This window comes from Corythoichthys intestinalis, chromosome 15, assembly GCF_030265065.1.
Source record: "Corythoichthys intestinalis isolate RoL2023-P3 chromosome 15, ASM3026506v1, whole genome shotgun sequence".
Lineage (NCBI taxonomy): Eukaryota > Metazoa > Chordata > Actinopteri > Syngnathiformes > Syngnathidae > Corythoichthys > Corythoichthys intestinalis.
In genome coordinates, this window is record NC_080409.1 from 9,067,462 (window position 1) to 9,095,345 (window position 27,884).

A 27,884-nucleotide genomic window follows, 5' to 3' on the forward strand; every position below is an offset into this window, starting at 1 on the left:
TACCTTAAGGATAGCTAAAATACTATAGATCTAGGACTAGCCTAGGTGGGTGATTCTCGTTAAGCTAAACGACGTATTTGAAGATTTTAGGGATATAGTCCTGAAAAACAAAAATTGTTCATTTTTAGTTCAGGGTATCCGAGGGGCTTAAAAAGTCTGAAATCCGATAATTTGAATATAAGGCCTTAAAATGTCTGAAATTCTAACTTCTTATAAAGAGTCTTAAATACAATTTTGAAAGGTCTAACAAATCTACTACTAGAAGTAGTAGTAAAGTAGTAGTACTTCGTGCTCATTTGTATCCCAGTGTGAAAGAGCTGGGAATAAATCAAGAGAGTCTGGCTGCAGCCCGCCTCTCTCAGTACCCTGCGCCGCTCGTCTCAGTACCCATCCCGCAGACAGGAAGTGACGCAATATCGCAGCTCTCAGACCGGAAATGACAACATGAAGCAGCGCTCGAGCTCCGAGCTTCCGGTTTTATCGTAATAGTTTGCGTCCATTCGAACGTAAATACTAGTTTACTTTTCTTTTCGCACGTCTTTTATTTTCGGTTTCAGCATCACTCATTATTATTTAAATAATAATTTATTTACATGCTCCTTAAATTGATTTGGTGTAATCGGGAGATTAACTCTTTAAGCGCGGTCAGTTTGTTAAAGCCTGCTGATTTTACCAAAATGAAAAACACGGTTACAGTACATCAAAATTAAAATACACACTACTGCAATAAAGGTTTAATTAGTGACTGAAAGATCGCCTGTGACCTATCACAGTGTGTACTTTAGTTTGTCAATTGTAAAATATACTCCAATTGAGAATTATTACAAAATTGCTGTCATCCTTACATTTTTATGAACGGACACATTAATATAGCTTCATTACAATTTAATGTATCAAAAACGTAATATTCTCTCAATGTTGCAACCAAACCAATTTTGTCTTTCATTTTGCTACTTAAATTCATTCATGTGGGTGAAGATCCTAATTAACTAATTCAGAAACTATATTAAACTTTCTGCTCCAGGAAAGGCACCTTTAATTCAAACAGAAATGACAAAAGTTGTCATGTGTTAGTTGTTTTTTTCTTTTATCCCAGACAATAGTTGTAGGTTGTTTTAATTACCTGACATTTTTCGGCAAGCACTCCCGCCTTCATCACAGGTAATTAAAACTACCTACAACTAACATCTGGGATAAAAGAAAAAAAAACAACTAATTTATAAGTGTAGAAAAATGAACTCAATACAACCAGTTCTGATGTGGTAAACTTTATTTTTTTAGTTTTATTATTTTTTATTATTATCGAGAGAATAGATATTTTCTTTAGTCAACAATCTCCTCAAAAAAGGTAAATCCATCTTCCAGATGGTTGAAACAGAACTTGAATGGCTCCAAGACATTGTAGTTCGTGCTCATCCTCTTCCATCTGCAGGATGCTTGGGAACTCCTACTGCATTGATTTTTCCCCCCCCCCTATCCCTGCCCGAGGCTTTTGTGCTGTCTTGCACAATCCTTTTACCAAAACTGTTCATTGGAAAAGAGAAAGAAAAGAGCTATTTGAATATTACATAAGTAAAATAAAAATGATGCTTTGTTAATTTTATACTTGATTTTTCTTTTTAGGCATTGCATTAAACTAGGTATATAAACAATCTTACCATTTTTTCCCGCCATATCTTTTTGGAGTGGGCCACCACTAACTTGAAGGAGCTGTGGTTGCACCTCTTCCTAAAAATAAATCAGTGAATAAAGGGGGGCATGTTCAAAAGTGCGTCAGAGTAATGGACACTAAAAAGTCTTTAAAAGCTGACCTCAGCAATTATATTCGAATTTCACTTCTGTAACTGATAGACTGGTGGCACTTCACCCTGCAGTAATGCTTTTGCCTCATCTGTCCAATGGGCAAACTCTTTCCTGTGGCTCACATAAGTTGAAAAAATACAAAAATAAGTATTCCACATTTTCCAACAAAGAATTAAGGTGCTGTGCACCTACTTTCCTATGAATGCCATATCAACAGTTTCAAAGACTTACCATGCACCCAAGTTTGAAATTGTCCGCTAGCAATATACACCACCACTTCCTCAGAGTTGGCATATCAGTCTAACAAAAATTAAAAACAAGTGTAAATAAAGAATAACGACAAGGATATTTTGTAGCCCAATTTGAATGATTCGGTGAACTTCATTTTACAATGGTTAAACTCAAAGAGAGCATCCAGAACAGTGCAAAGAGCATACTACAAATGGATAAATGAATACAAATATCACAGAGGACAAAATTGGACAGTTAAACTCACCTACCATCAACATGAAGATGCCACAGTCCTTCCCCTATGGCTGTCCCGGAAAACCCTAACGTAAGAATTTAACCGAGTCACTTCCTTCAAGTTTTGAATCAATGAATATACACACTTTTACAAATACCTCTATTTCACTTCCAATCCTCTCTTTCCATGTCCCCCTGTTGATTGACTGTCAACGTTTTCTGCAATTGAAAATATAGGTTCATATTAAATACAGTAGTTAAACAATTACAAACGTGTTTCCATGCATAAGAACACCAACCAGTCAGGTTTAAATGATTCATGCAAACAAAACAAGGGCGTAGGTTTGCATAGGGACGGTAGGGACATAACACGACCAACTTTTCAGGATGCTAAAGTTGTCCCCACCAACTTTTGAGCAACCTTACTTGCATTATATTCGTCCCTACCAATGTTGAGACCGGGCCAACGCCCTTGAAACAAAACATTCGCAATTTTAGAGTGGCATTTTAGAAATTTGCTTCAAATGATTGGATGAATCATCTGGAGTGCAATTCTGCTTTAATTGAAGGGGCAACATAAAAGGATCGACTGGAACATACCTTCAAAACCAAACAAGGCCATTCTGGATCATCATGGAAACGCCATGCCAATATGAATGGATACTGAATTTCATTAGAGATAACAATTGTTCCCTGATCTCATGATTGGATCTGTTTTTCTTCCCACAAATAATTGGAATTTGGATCATTTAATTTGTTATGATTTGACTGTTCTTTGAAAATGAACCAATGCTCCAAGTTGTAGTTGTTACTAATCAGCCTTACAGGCAAATGCATGTGTGGGTCACATCCTGTAGGCTTTCACCATGTTGCAACAACATAGGGGTCAGCCACAAATATGGTCCTTCCCTGAAAAAAACATAATCTATACACACGGACATATGTTATATAAATACAAACGTACGCAGACACCTACATGAGCCCATACAAGCATTCTGTAGGCTACATAGTTAAAATACCCTACACACGCCAAAAAATACTTTTTTATACCTTTGAATGAGCTACTTGTTAGACAAGTTATAAATATGCATTTCATATCTGCAAAAAACAAACACAAAAAGTTACATTTTACTTAATTGTACAAGTGACATTATGTTCTTTAGAGAAACTAAATCCTCAAAATTCACAGTTGATTCCATTTCATTGTTCAGGCCAACGTTCCAAAAGTCAGCACGTGTCAATCAAACTTTCTTTTTTTAGACAATCAACACCATTTCTGGCCTCTTTATATTCAAGATTTGCATAAGCTAATGAGAATGTTGATTGGTTAAATAAACAAAGAGTAAATAATCAATTATGTCCAATTGTTAACTAATATAAGGAATAATAAGCCTATCCAGATTTCCACTGAGCACAACATTTGTCTCAGACATAAAAACATACCAGCCGTTCCTGGGCAGGATGAGTTTGAACCGTCCATGAAGCTCGGCATGGTCTTATATTGTCACCATTGGTCCTGTCTGCCACGTGGGTTTTACTGTGTTCGATGTCTATCAAAAAAAAAGTGTTAAGCACAGTCCAAAATCTAAAGTACATTACTACTTATGCTACTTACTTTCATTTGGATCTGTGTGACATCCCTGTATCTGCATGGGAAGAATACCATTTGGGGGTCGTGATTTAGTTTCTTCCCAATGGGGTGGTGATCTTGGAGCTAGTAAAAAAAAACAAAATAATGAAAAAATATATAGCTAAGCAGAGTAACAATATCAAGAAAAAACAATTACAACCTTGTCCTATTTGGATCATGTGACAACATTCAAACGACAAAGGACCAGAAAAAACAAATGAAGGCAAAACAACAACACCATACAACAACAAAAACAGCGAGCTGCGAATTGCAGGCATGTACATAATGAAAAATAAGAGTGCAATATAATGAAAACTACACAAAGAAGACTGTTCATTGTGAAAAAAAAATGTAAAAAGCATTAGCAGCATTAGCCAATTCGCTGCTGAATTCATCAGTACGTATTAAACAATATAAGTAGAGCAAAGTCACATGCAGTTAGTAAAGGAATACATTATTTAAATTACATTAAGAATACTAGATATAAGTACGGTCTTTTCAACTCAGAATAAACACTTCATATTTTCACCGCAAGTGTTGTTTAACTAACATTTTTAAACATGCATACGCTTTTAAAAACTTTTTTTCAGTGCGGCCACTTACCGTGTTTTCTTCGTGAGGTGAAATAACGTAACTTATTTTCGTCGCAAGGGTTGACGACATTTCCGGTCTGAGGGGACTGAGAGCGGCGGTATTGCGTCATTTCCTGTCTGCGGGATGGGTACTGAGAGGAGCGGCGCAGGGTACTGAGAGAGGCGGGCTGCAGCCAGACTCCTCTCGAATAAATCAAGGGCCTAGGTTTGGTTTCAGTATTAGGAACGATATAACAGCATAACCTGCGTGTACACTTTTTGCAGGGGACGGGACATTAATAAAAACCAAACAGATTGAGTGATCGGGGGTTGGGGCTACATTTCTCACGAATATGAACCTCATTAATTGATAGGCTAAATCAGGGGTCGGGAACCTTTTTGGCTGAGGGAGCCATGAACACATATTTTTAAATGTAATTCTGTGATGTTTATGTTTAAAACTAAAAACACAAGTAATATGTGCATTTTACGGAATTTCAACACTTTTAAAGTACAATAAGTCTCTGAATTCTTTTTAATAATTTATATAAAAATTTAAATTAAATAATAAATATTAAATCATTAAAATAGTTACGTTAATATTTTGTTGTGTCCACAGATAGATTCACCCTATGTTTAAAATGTTCCATCTTCTTTCGTTTTTTGTGGAAAATATACACGTTTCAGCCAGAAAAGACTGTTGTACTTACGGTTTTAAACCAGCAGGGGGCAGCGTTCGCTTCTTAGCGTACATGGGCAATAAGTGTTCGCATTTTAGAGCAAATAAGAAATGACCCGTCTGTGCTGTAACGCGAGACGGATGTTGTTCAAAGTATTTTTTTCTTGTTTCAGGTGAGAAGAAGAGTATAATTTGACTGTGTATATTAGAGGACTGCTTTATTTTAGGATGATTGTGATGTGTACTGTGTGTTAATATAGTTCAGAAATATTTTAATCGTTATGTATGGTTATGTATGACCGCAGATGTGTTCGTAATGGCGAGGGGATGACGAGTGAAGGTGTGTCTAAAATGCAGAAGTTAATTGTTTTGTCACAAAAACTTGTAATTATTTATAATTGTATAAGAATTCACATTTTAGAGCGAATAAGAAATGTGCCGTCTTTGTGCAGCAATGCGAGACGGACGTTATATTTTTCTTGTTTCGGCTGTACAAGAAAAATGAAAATAAAACAAAATTAAATGTGTAGCAACAGACTGAAGCATTTAATCTCTGTCTGCATCATGCTAAAGATGCATAGCTATTATTACAACCGACTGCCACACGCATCATCAGACTTTTGGGCTCTCCACTGCCGCACCTGTCCTGAAATTTGAATGTCGCCTGATCACTGGCTTGCCAAAGGAAAAAATGGGAGCACCCCTTACCAGTTGTTCTTTTTAACGCTCCCCCTGTGGCCCTTACGGCCGCTAGGTTTTCCTAGAGGTCCTAGCTCCCTTCCCATTATGTAACAAACTTAAAAAAAAATTTTTTTTTTAAAAATAATTAAAGATCTGTTTGCGAGCCAGATGCAGCCTTCAAAAGAGCTATTTCCAACCCCTGGACTAAATCAATGCAAAATAAATCTGTATTCACTTACACTAACCTTCATGTGTGTTGGTTCAGGTGATACACCGTTCAATTCAAACATTTGTTTTCAAAAACTACTAAAAATACATTTTCAAAACCTCCAGAATAAATGTCACGATTTTAATGGCAAATTGAAATATTTGAACATAACTTGAATTATATCAACACATACACAAAAAGTACAAACTTGGGAATAATAGCTTAACTAACCAGGAATGCAAAAAAATAAAAATTTATCTTAAGCCCACTCAACATTGTCTGTCTAAGTAAAAGTTATAAAGTTCAGTTATAACTGAAAAAAAACAACTTCTTGGAGTACAACAAAAACGGAGCCTTCCTTCAGGTAAAAACTACTGCTTTTGTCCACAAGCACAGCCAACACAACAAAAAATGAACTTTTTACGATTATTATTAATGTATGATTATCTGAAAAATCTGCACAGGCTGTAAATAACATTTTTAAAAAAAAATAATGTAGAAAATAAATTAAATACTTTAAAGGTCTTAATGATAAGATGCTTGTGACTATTATGTGAGCCAGTCCACCATTTCTTACCAAAATATTATTTTGTATGTTTTTAACTGATTTTACAGTCGAAAATTAATGACTATGATACGTACATGAAAAGCTTTCGTGGTTTCACCTCTATACTGCAGCGTAAATATTCAAATGTCATTAAAAAATGTGTAAATTTGTTAGAGCTGAAACGAATACTCGAGTAACTCGAGTTTAAAAATTGATCAGAGTAATTTTATTCACCTCGAGTAATCGTTTATTTTGACAGCTCTAAGCATCACGTTTTGCTCGGACTACTTTTAATGCGGGACAACGCGCTAATGTCACGTGCGGAGAGGAAGGGGAAAAAAAAAAACTTACTGGAGCCGACAGCCGCTGCAAATGACGCCGACGTTGCTAAATACTAGTCCGCACGATGCTACGTTGGTAGCAGGTAGCGTCTGATGCGTCTCAAAGGCTACGTTCATACTACAGGTCTTAATGCACGAATCCGATTTTTTGTCATATCTGTTTTTTTGGCGTGCCCGTTCAGACTGCCTTTGTCCATTGAGACCATTCAAGTATTACGCATGCGCACTAAGTCGCAGTCTGACAAGCGCTGAGCAAGACGACCCGCATGCGCAGAAGCATCAAAGCAAATGACAACACATGCTGGCTGTCATCCGTCATTCCAGGGATATCATATTTTGCTTTTTAAAAAGAGGACACAGATAATATATCATATAAATAATCCCAGTTTAGGCTTATATTCAAAGTATATGGAACGATAGCATGCACGCACTGTCCGTGCATGTCACACGCACATACGGGCAGTTTGCCCCGACTCTCGGCCGTGTAAGCAATGTTGAAATATTGCTTACAGGTATATGGAGCAGACAGAAAACCGATCATTCTCAGGCTTATCCTCAACACATTTTTATTTGTTTTATGACTTGTCAAGTCCGACCCTTCCTAAAAAGCCGTGTTCAAGGCAAGCTAGGCGCTAATGACGCACAGCTGCACAGGTACTGTAGCGTCTCTATCGCTTTTTGATGACGTAATTGCTGCATGAATTCCGATTTGAGAGACAGGACAGTACAGACCGCCGCGACAGTCTGGAAAAATGTGGCCCAGATCGGATTTGAACCACATACGAAAGTGACCCAGATCGGATTTGAAATGGTCCAGTTCTATGCGACTTGTCACGTTCAGACCGTCAAGTTAATGCCTCACTCGAGTCAGAAAAACATGAAAAAATCGGATTCGTGCATTAAGACCTGTAGTATGAACGTAGCCATAGAGATCCCATGTATGTTGAACTAGATGCAAAATGACTGACTCGGCCGCGTCTGGGCAGCGTTAGTAAACAGCCGCCATCTTAAAGCAGTAGAACGCTAAGCGCTAATAAAGAGCGCTAAGCGCTAATAGATAAGATTAAAGTTAGTGTCACTACTAGCTCACGTAACGTTAGCCCTGCGGAGGGCTAGATTTCTATTAATTATGACCACTGTCGATGCGTGGCTAACGTGTCTTACATACAGGCTTTAACATAACATAGCATTGTGGAGTGATGATGAGAGTGTAAATTAAAAACTTAATAATGCTAACTATCAATTTTTAGCTCAGTAGTCGTTGCTGGATAAAACACCAAGTAGCACTGGTCCCTAATGTGCCCCAATACAGCCTGTATCATACATTTACAACACTTAAAAAACTCAAAAGTCCTATCAGGACTTAAAGTTTACACTAACTTAAAACTTAACTAGAACTTAAAAATGGCTTGACACAAATAGAAATTCAATTGAAACATGTGGGAAAAATCCTAACTTTTAAGTGATGTGTGTTATCAAGCATAACAGCATTTTTAGATAAGATATATGTGTATATATATATATATGTATAGATTTTTTGTTTTTTTTAAATAAGAGCTCAAAGTTTTTTGAGTGAAAGCAGCGAATTAGTCTTTTTATTATTGTAGTTACATCTGAGATGCAATTGTTGGCTGTTTTCAACAATATACATCGAAAATAAAGACATTGATTGACTGAAAATGGTTCAAGATTAGATGAAATGTCTTGTTTTCTCATGTATATTTATAATTGCTCTTCATCTAAAAATATATTTGTTTTATCCGATTACTCGATTAATCGATAGAATTTTCAGTCGATTACTCGATTACTAAACTATTCGATACCTGCAGCCCTAAAATTTGTTTGAAACTACAGTGGTACCTCGACATATGATCGCTTCGACACGATCTTTTCAACATCCGACGTAAAAAATTGACTCGCTATTTCTTTCTATATTCGACGACATGCTTGAAATACGATTGCTTTGACACGATCTTTTCAACATCCGACGTAAAAATTGACTCGCTATTTGTTTCTAAATTCGACGACATGCTCGAAATACGACTACATGACAGCGCCGCAGACAGATGCACGGCGGATTTTCTTGTGCCAGAAATCAACACAGGTTTGTACAGGTGGTGAAACAAGAAATAAGGTAACGCTTACCAGTGAAATGAAGATGCAAATGATAGAAAAATATCAGCGTAGGGTGCGCATCCATGAACTGGCTCAGCAATACTTAACTAGATACAGGGGTATTGCGGATATTGTGATAACTAGATTGTAACCTTTTCTATGTTTGGAAGTCATTCAATGTTGTGAATCAACCGATAAAGTTGTTAAAATTGCTCCCGTAATTGCATTAGTTCCCTTCTGTCTACTTTTGACATGTGAATGTTTTAGAACTGTTTCATCATTTAAAGATCGATTCGAGTTCAGTAACGGTAACAGGTTTGCCAAGACAAGAAAAGTAATTAGATTACTCACTACTGAATAAAATAACGCCTTTAGTGACGCAGTTATACTCTTAACGTCGTTATTAACAACACTGATTACGAATAATGATTCATCATACGAAAACTAATATCTACTATAATAGATAATTCCCACTCGCAGCAATGCAATAATATAACCACGTTTGACTATGAATGTAAACAGAGGAAATATACACGCCACAACGCTCATGTATGGGAAGCAAAAGAAGAACATAACTTAGAAGCGATACTTTATCATGGTACAAACGGCATGATGAAATGGCTGCTGAAGTTAGCTCATCTTTTAGCGCTGTGCGTTTGCTATGAGCTCAAGTAGTCATGTGATACGTCTATAGAATGAGTTTAATTAACTAGTTACACTTAAGCACCACTAGGGGACGACAAAGCATTACAAATAAAGCCGGGTAATCCGAGGTGTTTTGGTATGGCTTGGAACAAATTAGGCGATTTACGTGTGAAACTCGATTCATTATATGGAAAAAAATCGTGATTATCACGAAAGCCACTCTGGAACCACTTAATTTCTTAACTTGAGGAAACATTGTGCATAGATATTTTCGATGTAGAAGAAATGAATCGAGAGAAAAGATTCATTGAGAGGAGTGTCCTCTCTTTGTATTCCATGACTCCATTGGCCTCGTGGGAACTGGATAGTAATATGGAAGATCCCATTCTATTCTTCCTGTAAACGAAGTGGTATACCGCGTCACCCTATCTACATATCCAGACACAGTCGGGATCTCCTCTCTAGACTTTTTATCGCTACTGCTCGCATCCACAACACCCTGCTCCGATTTGTTGCTGCTTGTCCAAAATGCCATTGTCGGGAGGATCTTTGCCTTTTCTGAAAGATTGTGGTCTTTGTCACATTGCCTTTGCTTGACGTCTCTCAACACCATCTTGAAGACTGAGACCAGCTCCCAGGGCATCACTTCGCTGGCCGCAAGCACCTCGTGAAACCTGTGGAATCGCGCAAACAGTAGCTAATTATTCAAAGTTGGTTGAGTAGGACAAGGTTTAAAGTTGTAATGACGGAAATCTGTCAGCGGGGAGCGCTGGTAGCTTGTAATGTGTGAGACAATAAGGGCTTATGATTCATTTCACTAGCATCAATGATTGTTACTAAGGGTGTAACGGTACACAAAAATCTCGGTTCGATAAGTACCTCGGTTTTGAGGTCACGGTACGGTTCATTTTCGGTACAGTAAGAAAACAAAATGCAAAATATATATGTGCTAGTTGTTTATTACACACTTTTGTGCTTTCAACAATAGTAACATTAGCCTACACAAAGCTAGAATTCTGCTCAAAAATAGAAAATCCAATATTCTGAAATGTAGATATTTTGAAAAACAAAATAAAAATAACTTTGGCTAAGACTTTTTCTTTAAAATAAATATCTGATGTGCAAAATTGAGCAGTTGCAACACTGAAGTGAAGAGTTGTTCCATCTATATTCTTTTTTAATTTGAATTCCCCACCCAGAGGGCCAACTATCTTCCATGTTAACATTTAACCGTTACCCACGCTGCTCACTGCACTTCTGAGTGGTGCGACAGCCCTGGCCGTTTAATTGTTATCTTTTTTTAAGACTGTCAGTCATCTGATCGCCGCGTCCGCCAGCTGGCTGCCTCCCCTCCCAACGTGGTGTACTCTGATTGACGCCGGACGGGCAGACGACGTCACCGCCACCGACGGGCCACCCGAACTAGCCGCTGTCTGACATGTATCCATTATGCAGCGCTTTGTTTACATTTGCGGCAATAACGACTCTTGCTTTACGGCAGCTAATCCGATACATGGTAATACGGCTCTGGGTAATACTATTAGGCCGTTGTTTGAGCTTGCATACCCGCATGTGCGTTGTATTGTGCCTGAGTCTTGTTAACCAAATAAAGGCAGCGTTAACAAAAGTCATCTGACCGCTCGTCATTTTACAGTCAACACTCAGAGTTCGCAACTTCGCATTTGACAGCATACGTGCCGCGTACCTCCTCGCCAGCTGTTTGCTCGCCATTCATTCACCTATGCATTTGATCGCTATTTTCTTAAACTCACGCTTTTTCGGTGAGGTATTTTGTGTTCATTCGTTATTGGATCGTTTTTGTTCACCACTGTAAATAAGAGCACCGCAGCAGTAGAGGTAAACTGCCGTTTTCGTTCAACCCGTTTTGTTTAGTGTAGAAGCCAGGGTAGTGGCTGTATTGTTTTTTTCTTTTTTACGATCAGGGTTTACTTAGCGGGTGGGGTTCAAGTATAGTTTCATTTTGTTTGATGTTTTGGCCTGGGCTTACGCTGAAGCCAGCTTCTTCCGCATTTTGTATATTTTGTTCATTGCGAGTTCGACTTGTGTGAATAAATTTGTGTCCATTTGCAACTTGTGTGCGTGGCTCGTTTTATGTTACGCCTTTAGCAGCCGTCCGTGGGACGTAACAGTGGGATTATGGGAAGCATGAGCGGTCATTCCGCGCTTGCGTTAAATGCGTCAAATAATTTAACGTGGTTAATTCAAAAAATTAATTACCGCCCGTTAACGCGCTAAATTTGACAGCACTTTAGATTACATCAGAAACTCGTTCGGTACGCCCCCGTACCGAACCGAGGACCACGTACCGAAACGGTTCAATACAAATACATGTACCGTTACACCCCTAGAAAACCCAAGGTGGGATCAGTTGATGAATACACCTCTTGTGCCCCCCATCAGACGCAAATTTATATAGAAATGATGTCAATCGTTTGTGCTGTAAAAGTTTTGTTTGAGCTGCTTTCGTTGTGGAGATACTTACAATTCTTATATAGGTAAATCTGAGGTCAGCTAGGCCCCCATTTCAATTAACAATTGTGTCAATCGTTTGTGCTGCAATGGTTTTGTAGATCAGTATTATGCTTTTATTCAGATATTAATTTCGAGTGGTTACGTCACTCGTAGCTTTTCCTTAGCTTAGCTCCCGCGGCTAATGCAGCATACCAACTCTCAATAACAGAGGGGTGTCCTAGCTAGCTACCAAACAAGCACGATCATAACACAAACAAATTCGGGTCCGTTTCGCAGTAAATTGGGGGGCTTTAGATATTAGTTTTGAGTGATGACGTCACTCTAAGCCCCTCATTTACTGCAAATTGGTCCTGAAGTGCTGCCATTCGTTTGTGCTACGTTCGTGTTAGTTGTTAGGACACACCTCTGTTATTGAGAGAGTTGGTATGCTCTATTAGCCACGGGAGCTAAGCAAAGGAAAAGCTACGAGTGACGTCAACACTTAAAATTAATATCTAAATAAAAGCATAATACTGATCTACAAAACTGTTGCAGCACAAACTAGCACAAATGACAGATACAATTCTGAATTGAAATGGGGGGCTAGCTGACCTCAGATTTACCCAAAAAGAATTGTAAATATCTCTAGAATGAAAGCAGCACTAACAAAGCTTTTACAGTACAAACGATTGACATGATTTATATAAAAATATGTCTGATGGGGGGGGGGGGGCAACTTCACAGAGGTCCGTAGAGATGGTCAGAAAGCACATACAGCAATATACAATGTGTCGTCCTTTTTTTTTTTTTTTTTCTTGTCCGTAGATGGTCTCAAAGCACTTATAGCAATATACAATATGTCGTCCTTTTTTTTTTTTTTTTTTTTTAATCTGAATTTTTTTGTACTTCCGGGTCATCCTCTTGCCGTCGTGTTGTGGGATTTTGCTGTTCTGTTGCGGGATTTTTGTTGCTGTGTCTTTGCATTCACCTTCTGAGCCATTCGTGCTGCGAACCATTTTCTGTTGTGTTGTGGCAATTAGGGTTCGTGCTTTTGCCAATTTGCAATCGCGCTTTAGGAACTGGGGATCGTGTTGTGGCGGTTTGCATTCATGCTTTTTTTCTTTTGCAAAGCATTTGCAATTGGGGTTCATGCTTTTTTTTATTTGCAAAGTGTTGAGACTTTGCATTTCGCCTGACACCTCTCAGCCACCATAATTTCCTGCTCCTGTTCAAATCCACCCCGCCAGTCGACTGTCGCTCGCTCACACGAGCTCGGTCATCAAGATAAGCACATCCCCCGCCCCTTGATGTAGTTAGCACTTTGCGTTCAGAAAGCCACATGGCAGAGTTGATCACACTTGGGTTGGGTTGTGAGACCAAAACATTTGAGATTTTTTTGTCGTCACAAATGTATTGATTATTTCATTCATTATAACTATACACGTTGCAGTGGTCTGTGCGTTTGTTTATTTCATTGCAGTAATTTATACATAAAGTTGCCTGTGTGTGCTATAGGAGAAGAAGAAAAAATGGGCAGAGCAATGAATGAATAAAATCATATACAAAAATAAAACTCTCAAATAAAAACTGAAACTATCATGGCAAGAGTCAGTGTAAACTGACCAACCCTTGTGGGTTAGAGTAAGGTTGTTTGCTTGCGTGCTTGAGTGGCCTATTTGAGAGACAATGACACACTCATTTGCACATATACAGATGCTAATTGTGGATACCCAGAGTTGTGGGGATCATCTGATCCCCTTCTGGGCTTTCTAGTAGGCTAAAAAAAATGTTGGGTTTTCTAGTGTTAATTGTTACAGTTGTTGAATCCTGTCTTGGCATATTCTTTGTATATTCTTTGCTGTGATGGTTGGTATATTGGGTCACTTCACATTCATTCATTCATTTTACAAATGAAATGCCTCAATGAATCATTTTTTTTTCTTATTAACTGTTTTCAAAAGCTTTTTTGGTGGATTTTCTCAAGTTAAAGCGCCACACAGAAATTAATAAATTTAATTGTGTAAGCAGGATCTGTGTATTATTCTTATTTAATTACAGGTGTTTTAGCTCATTTCAATGTATTTTATTTAAATGGGCTATTATTTATTTTATTATGTGTTTATATTTTACAAATGTGATGTAGTATTCATTTATATTGTCTGTTTTATGTTGTATAACTTTAGTTCCTATGTGAATATAAGTTCCTACTTGTTTTGTTGTGGTAGGAGGGTTTTGTATTGAACACTGGGCCGTGTTGGTTATTATTACAGCGGAGAAGACAGCAATAAATCAACAAAGACAAGTCAACTATGCCCCGATCTTCCACTCAAGAGATCTCATGGACTCAAAAAGTGGGTTACGATTGCATATTAGTTTGAAAATCGACCGGATCCACCGTAGTTTTACATGAGTGACTCCTGGTTTGCCCGATCCTAGCTACCGGGAGTAGTATTGACGCAGGAGGGTCACGTCTCGCGTCAAATAATAAACTCTGCCGTTCTTTTCGCGTGCGTCATGTTGAGCCGCTTCTGGGACGCGTCTAACAAGCGGCCGCACTGCGACTGGTGTGCATTGGCTGATTGACTTGAACGCCTGCGTTGCACTGCGTTCTCGCGGTGGCCATGTTGTCGTGCCGTTGACGTTTCTGGGTTATACTGTCCTACCGTTTTGGTCCTCATTATAGTAGAGAAGACGGAGTAAATTTAATCTACACAAAGAAACTGTAACCCGATCGACTCACAGCCTCGAAACGTAAGGGTTACATTACGTTGGAAACTCGTTCGGTACACCGCCGTTCCGAACCGAGGACCATGTACCGAAACGGTTCAATACAAATACATGTACCGTTACACCCTTAGAAGTAGAGCATTGTTGTATAACTATGTTTTGGAAACTCATTGAATCTGTTTGTACGATGCCTTAAAGGCAATTCTTCACCTTCGCCTCATGTTCACATGACCTGATAGTGTGACATTAAAACGCAGTGGCTTCGTTGGCAGCCCGCTCTTGCCTTCCTTCCCCCTTTGGCTCATGTGCGCTTGGCCTGCTGTCAGGCTGCGTTTTGATAGCAAAGCGGCGTTCTCCTGCTGACAGCATGCAAAGTGAGGATGGCGTGCTTTCTACAAAACACCTGGAGAGCAGCGCCGCAGCACAGACGGGCGGGATGCCGGCACACAGCACTTCCAGTTGGTCTAGCTCTGATGCGGGGATTAGGGTGTGAAACCATGTGTAGCCTCTAGGAAGACGCCGCTCCAGCTCCAGAGACCCAGCCTTGCGCTCCTGCAAGTGCCACAAAAGCTCTTGAATCAGCTCATAGCTCTGTTGGTCCTCAGGGCGCTTCCGAGATGAGGCTTCAGTTTGTGCGGATGTGTCGTGTGACCATTTTGGCCAGCTGAAGCGCATGTTGAGGACTGCCCTCGAAACACAGAGGAAGTAGTACATTATTATTATTTTAGCAGTTGATAAATCTATGAAGTAGTTCGAATAATTGAGTAATCGGACATTTAATGTGTTGCAGAATAAATTTTAGATGGAAAACAAAGACTTGCTAAGATTACCCTTTCAAAAGAGCATGAAATGTGAATACAAAATAAAATTCCTGACTGTTATGCAGAATTGCACTTTCATTTAAAAATAATTCAGAATACCTGAGCTTAGCATCAAACACTATTAAAATAAATATATACATACATAAATAAATGAGGATGAAATGAGGAATAAATGATGAAATACAAAAGAAGAACATTTGGCTAACTTGCATAGCAAAAGTTCATTAGCTTAAATGCCATAAAATGCTAACTTTTTTTTTTTTTTACAATGCTTTTAACGAATCCTTCAAACTCATATTCCCACAAACATGGCTAAATGTACCAATAAACTAAATTACGAATGCAAACAAAAAAAAAAGCATTAGCTCAAACAAAAACTTAACCTTATATTGGTCTTAACAGGGAGCAGCTGGATTCAGCCATGTGAAATGAGTTATGTCATATTCACTGTTGCCACTAAAGGGTAGTGTATCCACACAAATCAATAAAACTAAATAGAAACACTTTCAAAATGAACCATTACAATGACACTCTAAACGAATACTCGAAGCAGCAAAATTTGAGTTGAAGCTTTTTCTTTTCGGCCACAACACAGCACCGAGACCGTGCTTATCAAAGTCCTAAATGATATTCGTCGGAATACCGATGCAGGCAAATCATCTGTTCTGCTACTATTGGATCTCAGCGCCGCATTTGACACGGTTGATCACAACATACTACTCAGCAGATTGGAACAGTGGGTAGGGCTTACTGACACTATTCTTCAGTGGTTCACATCCTATTTACATGATAGGGATTTCTTTGTGTCAATCGGAAATTATCAGTCAGAACGAACCAAATTCACGTGTGGAGTCCCTCAAGGGTCAATTCTTGGACCACTCTTATTTAACATCTATATGCTTCCGTTAGCTCAGATAATGGAACAGTATGACATCTCCTATCACGCCTATGCAGATGACACGCAACTGTACATTTCTGTGTCCCCACATGATTATAGTCCCTTAGTCTCCCTGAGTAAATGCATTCATCAAATCAATGAATGGATGTGCCAGAATTTTCTCCAGTTAAATGTGGAGAAAACAGAGGTGATCATTTTTGGGCCAAAAAAGGAAAGGTCAAAGATAAGCAGCCAACTTAGCACAATGTCACTTACAGCTACAAATCAAGTCAGAAACCTTGGTGTAATTATTGACTCAGACCTAAAATTTGATAGCCATCTAAAGTCCGTCACTAAATCCGCTTATTACCACCTAAAAAATATAACCAGAATTAAGGGGCTTCTGACTCAACAAGACATGGAAAAACTTATGCATGCATTCGTTTTCAGCAGATTGGACTACTGCAACGGTATATTTACAGGTCTTGATAAAAAATCAGTCAGGAAGCTGCAGCTAGTACAGAATGCTGCAGCCAGAGTCCTCACAAATACAAGGAAGCTGGACCACATTACACCGGTTTTGAAATCGCTACACTGGCTTCCAGTGAGTCAAAGGATAGACTATAAAATACTACTGCTCGTCTACAAAACACTTAATGGCCTTGGACCAAAATACATGCTTGACTTGTTAGATTCCTATGAGACATCTAGACCCTTAAGGTCGTCTGGAACGGGTCTTCTGCATGTTCCAAGAACAAGAACCAAGCAGGGTGAGGCAGCATTTAGTTATTATGCTCCTCACCTCTGGAACAAGTTACCCGAAGGTCTGAAGTATGCTCAAACCGTTAGCTCATTTAAATCAGGGCTAAAAACGCTTTTATTTAGCACTGCATATCCACTGTCTATATATTTCAATCTACCTGCCTTCTATTCCTCTTGTGCTTATCTCCATTGCTGATTTCAATGATTATTATTAGTAGTAGTTTTTGCTTTATTTCTATTTTTGTTTTATTTTTATTTATTTATTTTTATTCTGTGATTAAATGCGATCTTTTGTCTTGGTTTTTACGTTGTGTTGATTTAAATGTGATTTTTATGGTTTTCATGTGATGTAAAGCACTTTGAATTGCCTTGTGTTGAATTGTGCTATATAAATAAATTTGCCTTGCCTTGCCTTGCCTTCCTAATCGAATGACTCGAGTTAATCGAATAATCGTTGCAGGACTAATTTGGTCCAACAAACTACACGAGCAATAAGGAAAACATGCAATATGAACATTTGAGAGACACCACTCATTTTTCTCCTCATCAGACATAAACTGGCAAACTTGTAATATTTTAGTCATCCAAGACACGTGTTTAACTCACATTACGTCATTAAAAAAAGCCAGGAAAAATATTTTCATTATTGTCACCGTTCATGAAAACAAAGCTGCAGTAGGGTCAAAATTAGCCTTAAAGGGATCCTCTATTTTTAAGACAAGTAATTCTTATAAGATAAATGTTAGTATGAGTTATCATAATTTGATATTATATTCTTGTTACGTCGCAGTGCGTGACGTCACTGGCCCCGATGCCGAAATTCCAGCGTGTCAATAGTTTAGCTTTCCCAACATGTCGTCAGTTCTACCCTTCCTATTTGAACCAGATCTGAAAAGTGAAGAGCAGGGCAGCACTGTCGGTCGTTCACAAGAAGAGCTTCAGGGAAAAATGCTTGCAGCAAATACTTGATCAGACAAAAGTTGGGCAAAACTAGTGATGCACTCACTGTCTCAATGGCAACAGAGCGACAGTCCTATTGGGAGTGAGAGTGTTGGGAACTCCGGTTTTATTAGCAGATATTCAAGGTAAGCATATTGCGTTTTCAAACATCCCAATATAATTATGTAGATTGTTAGCATCCAGAGCTGTCGTGTGCTTACAGTACAGGCCAAAGAGCACACCTTGTGTAATCCATGTCTTGTACATTGTAACGCGTGGTAGCTAAGATATGTGTATAAAAGAACCAAAAAGGGGAAACACTTCCACTCATGCACATTTATTCACAAAAAAATATATTTCCACCTTAACCACTCTTCACTGGGGAGCTCAGCAGTACGCAAACCCGTGTTCCCTGATGAACTCCAACATTGTTGTAAGGTCCACGTCAGTCACTGTCGTCACTGTAGCGTGCCATAGTGCTTTAATTATTTAGTATGATTTGGGGAAAACTCCCACGAAGAATAGTCAACAAAAAACATAGCAGGATCCAGGAATTAGACCGATTCCATGGCAATGTTCCAGCCGCGATCAGGTTGATACCACAAAATAGACTGATCCGAAAAGCCATGGTGGGACCGACGAATCAAAACAATGGACAGATCCGAAACCAATATTGCAGACGCGGTGGGACCTTGCTTGACTGAGGATCCAGGATACATGTTCGGGCGCCAGTTGCAGCGCGTGGTGGGTAGGATACGTGCACACAGGCACCAAAAATGGGGAGAAGCTTCCACTTATGCACATTTATTCACTAAAAATAATAATTCCACCTTGACCACTCACTTCACTCCGCTTGTTTCCATTTGACTGGAAATTGCATCCAAAAGCAGCACATCGTGGCATTTTACTTCGCGAGTTTATGCAGCAATAAGCAATTGTTGAACACGCTACACATTTGGAAAGATGCCATTGACGTCATCACTGCGAGCCCGCAAACCATGTCGTCAACTAACGGTCAAAATATGTACTAAATATTATAAAATATTGCCATTGATTTAACATTTTTAATGTGTTTCTGTTGAGGTGGTTGCAGCTCAACGTTGCATTTGTAGGATGAATTGACGGAGAATAAGTTGTCTTTTAGCCAAAACTTGGCATGTTTTAATATCCATTGACATGCGGATACATCCTCTCTCATTGCTGTCTTCACAGGCAATCCCACAAATCAAAGTCATCAAAGTCAAACAAGAAGAAGTAATAAAAGTAGCACTTTAGACAATTAAGTCCCATCCTGCCATCTTGTGGCGAAAAGTTAATATGTCAATAATAACATGCAATAGGAACATTATTTCAACATCAACTGAGGACACATTTATGAATACAAAACATTTCCTCCACCATTTCTCTCAACACCCCCACTTGTTCTCATGTTGATGGCCTTTTTAACAACCAAATGAACTTTTAAATGTCAAATTCCAAAAATAGCACTGTCAAACTTCTTCAATTTTAACTTTGTTACAGGTTTTGTCATGATATCAGCTATCATGTCATCCGTTGGACAATACGTCAATGCTACTCTTCCCTGATTCACAGTAGATCTAATAAAATGATATTTTATGTCAACGTGCTTGCATCTCTGTCTGTTAATAAGTCCCATCCTGCCATCTTGTGGCGAAAAGTTAATATGTCAATAATAACATGCAATAGGAACATTATTTCAACATCAACTGAGGACACATTTATGAATACAAAACATTTCCTCCACCATTTCTCTCAACAGTTTCTAACAACATATTTTAGTACAAGAGAACAATTGTGGTTTATTAGAGCCTACATGTATTTAAGTTAGAGGATCACTTTAAACGGCCTTAAAACTTGAATTTACAACATACTGTACAAATATAATCAGTCAGTACTTACAAAAAAACACGATTTTGGTGAACAAGTTCTCACTGAGTTATAGCTCCCAAACGACTCCGCGACATCATTTGGTTGTCCAAGGCATTCCAGGATTTGCACTTAGTGTTTGTTATTCTCTTGGTGCCATCATTGCCGCCAACGCTGGTGTCCTGCGTGCCTCCAAGAGAGTTACTCGCACTGTGATGTGCAGGCGCTGTCACCTTTCTTTTCCTTCGTCTTTTTCTACGCTTGGTCAGAGCTTTTGTACTCGCAGTAGAGAGGAAGGAAAGCTTGTGATGTGGTACCATCAGGGGTTGTACCTCCCCTTGCTCTGGGGCGAGTGAGAATTGGCACTAAAATGGTGGCTTGCAAATAAGTTTCTCATGTGTTCAAAGTCTAATAAATGTGCTTTTCAACACTTGGCCGAATTGTTCTGGTAGGCATGCACGGCACTACACATTTCAACTCGATATCCATACTCAAAAAATATTCAGTACCATTTTTGATACTACATAGATAAAAATACCAAAATTAAATTTGATTAAATTTTTTTTTTTATGAACTCTTTGTGCCATTGGCAATGACTGACTTCCAATTAGGTGACGTGGGAGACTAGGAGAATGTGTCATGGTCGTCCAGGCCATAACACATTCTCCCAGTCCTCTTCTGGATCATCCAAATGCTCTCTAGGGAACCGCAGACGGGCCTGGACGTGTACTTTCTTCAGCAGGGGTACACGTCAGACAGTGCAGGATTTGAGTCCCTGGCGGTGCATTGTGTTACTGATAGTAGCCTTTTTTACTGTGGTCCCAGCTCTCTGTAGGTCATTCAGTAGGTCCCCATCGTGTGGTTCTGGGATTTTTGCTCACCGTTCTTATCATTTTGATGCCACGGGGTGAGGAGGGAGTTGAAAGTCCGTGTTGCCCAACGACAGCCCCAAAACATCACTGCCCTAGAGGAGATCTGCATGGAGGAATGGGCCAAAATACCAGCAACAGTGTGTCAAAAGCTTGTAAGAGTTACAGAAAACGTTTGGCCTCCGTTATTGCCAACAAAGGGTACATAACAAAGTATTGAGATGAACTATTGTTATTTACCAAATACTTATTTTCCACCATGATTTGCAAATAAATTCTTTAAAAATCAAACAATGTGATTTTCTGTTTTTTTTTCTCCACATTCTGTCTCTCATGGTTGAGGTTTACCCATGTTGACAATTACAGGCGTCTCTAATATTTTCAAGTGGGAGAATTTGGTAAATTAGTAGTTGACTAAATACTTATTTTCCCCACTGTATAACTGTTATTAGTGTTGCTATTATTATATTATTGTTATTCTGATTTTTATTCATGATTTATTTGTTTTGCTCTCTGTAATTGCTATTTGCAATAGTAACAGCAGTATTTATTAAGGATTTAGTATAGGTTTTTGGGCTGTGGAACGAATTAATGGAATTACAATGTAATCTTATGGGAAAATCCCGCTCGACATACGACCATTTTGACTCATAAACAAGGTCCTAGAACGAATTAACTTCGTATGTAGTGGTACCACTGTAATTGAGTGTCAATATTTTTGCAATCAAATACCATATCTGGATACAACATTTCGCTATCGATACTTTTCGATACTTTTGACAACACTATGCGGTATACAGCGATGAATCAAGACTTCGTTTTTATTGACCGTGCAATTGCTTTATTGTAAAAGGCTTAGTTTTCACGACATATAAAATGGACCTTCTCATAAGTGTGTTTTGTTGCAGCCCCTTAAATGCTGCTGATGAAGAGAACCACAAGAGTGTCAACACGATAAAAGCTGACCGACCAAGTGAGTATATATATTTCTGTGAAAAGTATATATCAGTGGCAGATGCTGATCTTTCAATAAGGGAAAGCTCAAAGTGTGTCCTCCTGTTAGTGCTTTGTGACGGCGGAGGGACTGCTCAATTAGGGAAAGAAACTAGAGTGCCAGAAGTCAAGTCTCCAAATAGAAGCAGCTACAATAGAAAAAAAACCCCACCAGAAATTAGCTTAATTTTTCACTAGTCGTTCATAACAAAGCAAGTGTCGTTAGGATGATTAGGAAAGTCCCCGGTTCAAGTCGGAACCAAATGAAAATTGAAAAATGCCTGCCGCGGATGTTAATGACTAGATCACCGATTCGTATACTCTGCTATGACTCAAAAATGGATTCAGCCTCAGACAGATCATCCAATCATCATGCAGAGAACCAGAGCGTCCACTGCCCATAGACCCCCAAGAGCCCGATCGGTGGGTTAAACCCAGCCTTTAGCCAATGACTCGTCTCGTTTCACTGTAGTGGAAAAAAAGCACTATCAACTCTGGAGATGCACCACGTCCATATTGTTTAAAGGACTGTGAAGCTGCGCGAATGAATGAAAAGCAAGCCGCATCGTAACCAGTGATAAGAAGCTAATTCTGTACCAAAAAATAAGCGCGTTGTAGCGCATGTTTAGTCAATGACATGTACACACAAATGTATACATTTGATCACTATAGTGCTGCAGCTATCAAATAATTTATCAACTAGGTAGTTGAAGTATTCGGATTAGAAACATTTAAATCGTTGCAGAGTAAATTTTTTTTGAGAGGTAAAACGTAGGCGTGCTGAGATTGTACTTTCAAAAGAGCATTAAATGTGAATATTATACAAAAGAAATTCCCGAGTGATTCTTCAAAATATGCAGAATTGCACTTTCATTTGATAAAATACCTGAGCTTAGCCTCAAACGGTATAAAAAAATAAATACATGAGGATATAAATACAATTTAACAAAAGAACGATTGGCTAACTTGCATAGTAATAAATCGTTCAAACTAGAGCTGAAACGAATACTCAAGCAACTCGAGTAACTCGAGTTTAAAAACTGATCCGAGTAATTTTATTCACCTTGAGGAATCGTTTAATTTTGCCAGCTCTAAGCATCACGTTTTGCCCGTACTACTTTTAATGCGGGACAACGGCGTGCGTAGAGGAAGAAGCAATAAGAAAGAAAAAAAAAATTACTGCAGCCGACAGCCGCTACAAACTACGCCAACGTTGCTAAAAACTACGCCCGCATGATGCTAGTGTGGTAGCAGGTAGTGTCCGATGCGTCTCATAGATATCGCATGCATTTAGGACTAGATGCGAAATGACAGACTCGACCACGTCTGGGCAGTGTTAGAAAACAGCCGGCTTTTTAAGCAATAGACTTCTCAGCGCTAATAAATATAATGTTACTGTCACTTGCTCACGTAACTCTAGCTCTTCGGAGGGCTAGGTTTCTATTGATTATGACCGCTGTTTATGCGTGGCTAAAGTGTTTTACATACAGGCTTTATTTAATCTGTAAAAACAAAGCGCTGTAGAGTGATGAGGGTGTAAAATTAAAACATAATAAAGCTAACTGTCAATTTTAGCTCAGTAGTCATCGCTGAATAAAACACCAAGTAGCACTGGTCCCTAATGTGCTCCAATACAGCAGGTATCATACATTTATTTTGAACACTGAAAAAACTCAAAATCCTATCAGTACTTACAGTTTAGACTAACTTAAAACTTAACTACAACTTAAAAATAGCTTGACACAAATGGAAATTCAATTGAAACACGTGGGAAAAACACATAGCTTTCAAGTGATGTGTGTTATCAAGCATAATTACATTTTTAGGTAAGAAATGTTTTTTTTAATAAGATCTAGAAATTTTTTGAGTGAAAGCAGTGATTTTTTTTTTTCTAGTCACATCTGAGATGCAATTATTGGCTGTTTTCAACAATGTACATCAAAAATAAAGACATTGATTGACTGAAAATGGTTCAATATTGGATCAAATGTCTTTTTTTCTCATGTATATTTATAATTTCCCTTTACCTAAAAAACAAAATGTTTTATCCGATTACTCGATTAATTGATAGAATTTTCAGTCGATCACTCGATTACTAAAATATTCGATAGATGCAGCCCTACAACCGTTCCTTGCGAGAGACTTTTCTTTGGCAGGGCACAGTGTTCAAAGGAAAAGGTCTGCTCTGTTATCTGAAAATGTCAACAAGCTAGTTTGCCTGAGCAGCTGGTTAAAAAAAAAAAAAAGAATATGACTGGCTAACTTAAGCAGTGTTTCTAAACACCTTTACACACAGTTTAGTGTAATGTTTTTCAGTTAAGTGTGTGAATTTTTTTTTTCTATGTCACACAGCTTTTAGGCCATTTAGTGTAAAACTGCAAATGCTGCATTTATTTGTGTGAAATGTTCAATTTAACAGACAAGTTGTTCACACATTTTTTGAAACAATAGCAATTGTTACTGTATTGTGCTTGTCTGGTCTTTAAGTTGGCAGTTAATTTTGGGTAATATGCCAAATGGTACTTGAGCCACATTGTTAGTCTGAGGCACTTTAATCTGTTAAAGTCCTTTGCTGTATAATACAATTTTTTGATTTATTTTATTTCATACGAGCTGGGTTGTTAAAGTTATCCTCGATTTTAAAGACATGTAGGCTCTAACAAACCACAATTGTTCTCTTGTATTAAAATATGTCGTTAGAAACACATAAAATGTTAAATCAATGGCAATATTTTATAATATTTAGTGCATATTTTGACCGATAGTTGGCGCCATGTTCTGCGGCCGCGGACTGATGACGTAGATGATATTTTTCCAATCGTGTAGCATGTGTACAACAATTGTGTATTGCTGGCTTAACTCGCGAAGTAAAATGCCACGATGTGCTGCTTATGGATGCAATTTCGAGTCAAATGGAAACAAGGAGATTGATGTGAGTCTCCACAAATTTCCTGTTGACAAGAAGAGGAGAAAGGTTTGGGAAAATGCCTGTAGACAAGCAAATCTTCCCAAACAACCAAGGCTTTGTTCTCGCCATTTTTCTCCTACCGTGTTTGAGGATTTTAGTCGACGACAACTAATGAAAGATCTCACCGGAGCGGCTAGATATAAGCGCAGACTAAAACCAAATGCTGTTCCAACTATTTCCCAGCACAAGAAGCCTCAGCCTGCTCGGATATCGAGTGAAATGCGCGCAATGAAGCGAGACAGACGCGACACTCTGGCCGCCCTCTTAAGCACCCAGGCCGCTCCTGTCGCTACAGTGGGAGGCGAACCTTCGGGCGTACCGCTAGTCACAGAGGAAGCTAATAATTCACCTCTACTGTCAGTTCATCAGGCATTAAGTGTGTGTGTTCAGTATTCACCTAATATGAGTGATGCTGCCACTCAAACTGATCAAAGCACGTCCAATGCAATTCATTCACTGCAACACAAATGGCCCAACCCCATTGATAAAGCAATAAATTCTCATCAACGCCGGAATGGCATACATGTGAAGTCAAAATCCATTTTAGGGGACTCCCTCTGAAAGCTCATCGCGAGAATGGCAAGAGTGCCAAACAGTAATCAGAGAAAAGGGTGGGTACTTTGAAGATACTAGAATATTACACGTTTGTAGTTATTTCACCTTTTTTCTAAGTACACAATTCACACGTGTGCATTTGTAGCAAGTTATAACAGAATTCACCGGCGGAAATTATGTTGGCACGTTGTGTGGTTGGGGGGGGGGGTACTTTGTGAAGGGAACAGCTGGAAATAACGTTACCTTCCGCGGGTCGCATGCCAGACAGACATTGCTATTTCTTGCAGCCAAAATGTCAATAAAACAACGCGGATTAGCTCCGTGGTTTGATACTCCGCCACCTTCCCTAGCTCGCCACACATTCATAGTTTTATTGCCTTCAGTGAGAGTTTGTAATGTCAATGGTCATGAAAATAAAAAGGCACGAATGCCAAGGTGTTTTGGCCTGTACGGTATGTAAAGCATACGACAGCTCTGGATGCTAACAATCTACACAATTATATTGGAATAAGTTGTACTGTATGTAAAGCACACGACAGCTCTGGATGCCAACAATCTACATAATTATATTGGAATGAGTTTGATGACGCAATAACTCACCTTGAACATCTGCTGACAAAAACCTGAGTTCTCGACAGCATCCGCTCTCTCGCTCCGTTGTCATCGAGATGCACTTGCCGCAAGCAGTGGCGGAGCCAGACTTTTATTCTTGGGGTGGCCAGGGGGTGGCCGAGGCTATTTCAGGGGGTCCACAGACAATAACAATACATTTGTTTCTTGACTTATCAATTGCTATCAGAGTGTCAAATGTTGAAATGTACATACTAAGCACACAGGTGATGAGATTTATGTATATAATTTGTTTATTAACTTGATAATAACTATTTTTTACAAAAATGGTGAAAATGCACCAACACATTCACAGTTACTCATAGGACCCCCCCCTTCTCTCTTATCAATCTATCTTATGAATAGATGATGCAATTCATCATGCAAATCATTTGTTATAATTAGTCTGAATTTGTATGTCATTATGTCACTAAATTATTTCCAAGAGATTGTAGATAAGTGATGTATGCAAAATAATTAATCCAAATATTTTAAGATAACTATTAAGATAAATATATTTCCATACAATGGCTTCCATACTAGTGGTATGGAAGCCATTGTATGGAAATATATCGTAAAACTACTACTATAGAACTAAATATAAAAAATCAAGTTCCATACTTTCCATACTCATGTAGGAAACCTGTATCTGAAAAATGACTGCTGAAGTGAGCATGTGACTGCTTCTCAGACCAGAGAAGCTGCTTCTCTGCTCTGACTGACCTGGTGATGGGCAGTGTGTGCCAGATTCTTTCTCATCCTGAGCCTGACTCGTCCCAGACTTGGATCACTTTAAAAAGAGGAAATCTTCGCCCCCTGCCTTTTCATTCTGAACTGTCCCTATGAAACAATGAGCCAGTCCTGTTAACGCTACTCCTAGCATCACTCATAATCACACAATGTTGGTAAATGATTAAATCCATACTTCAAGCCTTAAAAAATTCAGGGCAAATAAACCACCGTAGACATTATATTACATAATATAATAATACATATATACATAATAATACATAATAGACATAATATTCTGACTTTCAAGCTAGTTGACAGCAGGCCCGGCCAACTACCGTGTTCACGTGATGTTTCATTTAAGGCAAGAGACCATGAGACAGCTGGCTAATGCTCTACAATTATTGGAGAAACATGTATGTAAATAGCGACCCAAATGAATTAAATATAGACGTTAATATCGAGCGGCTGTTGGAAGCTGGACGACATGAGATAACGTTAACGTTTGCTTGATGCCGTGGCTCTCTCTTTTAGCGACAACAAAAAATCTCCCTCCTACAAATTTAAACATTGACTCATTAGGACACCAGCATAAAACTTACATTACGACGAGGATTTCAGTGGCTTGAAGGCAGGGTATCCAAGTTCGTCTCCTTGTTTGTTCTTGTCACTTTGTTTATCTTCCGTGTTCCGTTCCGTCAACGATACTCAAACGGTACTCAAATCTCAAATCCTCCTCCGTTTCAGTGGCGATTCTTCTTCTCCTCATCAAAGCGAATTTGCAACGCTTTATGGTACATAGCGCCAACTACTGTACAGGAAGGACTTAGCAGTCGGTGCCGCGATATGTCATTGTCAATCATCTGGGGTGGCACCTGGGGGGTCCAATCAGATTTTAGGGGGGTCCAGTGCTACCCCGGCCCCCCCTCTAGCTCCGCCACTGGCCGCAAGTACACCAGAAGTTTAGCCGAACTCTTGCCTCATCAAGTA

General features: G+C 38.9%; 2 protein-coding genes across 5 annotated transcripts in view; one reads left to right on the forward strand and one right to left on the reverse strand.

Annotated features, from left to right (window-relative positions):
* Positions 1-27,884, forward strand: part of tdrd9 (tudor domain containing 9) — a 99,344-nt gene that overhangs the window by 410 nt on the left and 71,050 nt on the right. The window contains exon 2 of the mRNA XM_057859260.1: positions 21,949-22,013. Within this exon, the coding sequence (XP_057715243.1) occupies positions 21,949-22,013 (65 nt within the window). The remainder of the gene's footprint in view (positions 1-21,948; positions 22,014-27,884) is intronic.
* Positions 1,470-27,641, reverse strand: rd3l (RD3 like). 4 transcript variants are annotated; one of them, XR_009067129.1, is made up of 12 exons: positions 27,497-27,641; positions 26,889-27,005; positions 26,157-26,291; positions 15,289-15,568; positions 6,937-10,360; positions 3,884-3,982; positions 2,427-3,818; positions 2,304-2,354; positions 2,035-2,103; positions 1,812-1,920; positions 1,659-1,728; positions 1,470-1,524 (listed from the first exon to the last, which is right to left on the reverse strand). XR_009067129.1 is itself a non-coding variant. In XM_057859267.1 (5 exons), exons 3-5 carry the CDS (start codon positions 26,218-26,220, stop codon positions 9,991-9,993), a joined length of 714 nt encoding a protein of 237 aa, XP_057715250.1. In that variant the 5' UTR covers positions 26,221-26,291; positions 26,889-27,005; positions 27,497-27,641; the 3' UTR covers positions 6,525-9,990. The 4 variants fall into 4 exon arrangements, 3 of the variants coding, with proteins under 3 accessions (XP_057715250.1, XP_057715252.1, XP_057715251.1); XM_057859267.1 differs by lacking the exons at positions 1,470-1,524; positions 1,659-1,728; positions 1,812-1,920; ... (2 more) ...; positions 2,427-3,818; positions 3,884-3,982 and having other exon boundaries at positions 6,525-10,360; XM_057859269.1 differs by lacking the exons at positions 1,470-1,524; positions 1,659-1,728; positions 1,812-1,920; ... (5 more) ...; positions 26,889-27,005; positions 27,497-27,641 and adding an exon at positions 20,205-20,383 and having other exon boundaries at positions 6,525-10,360.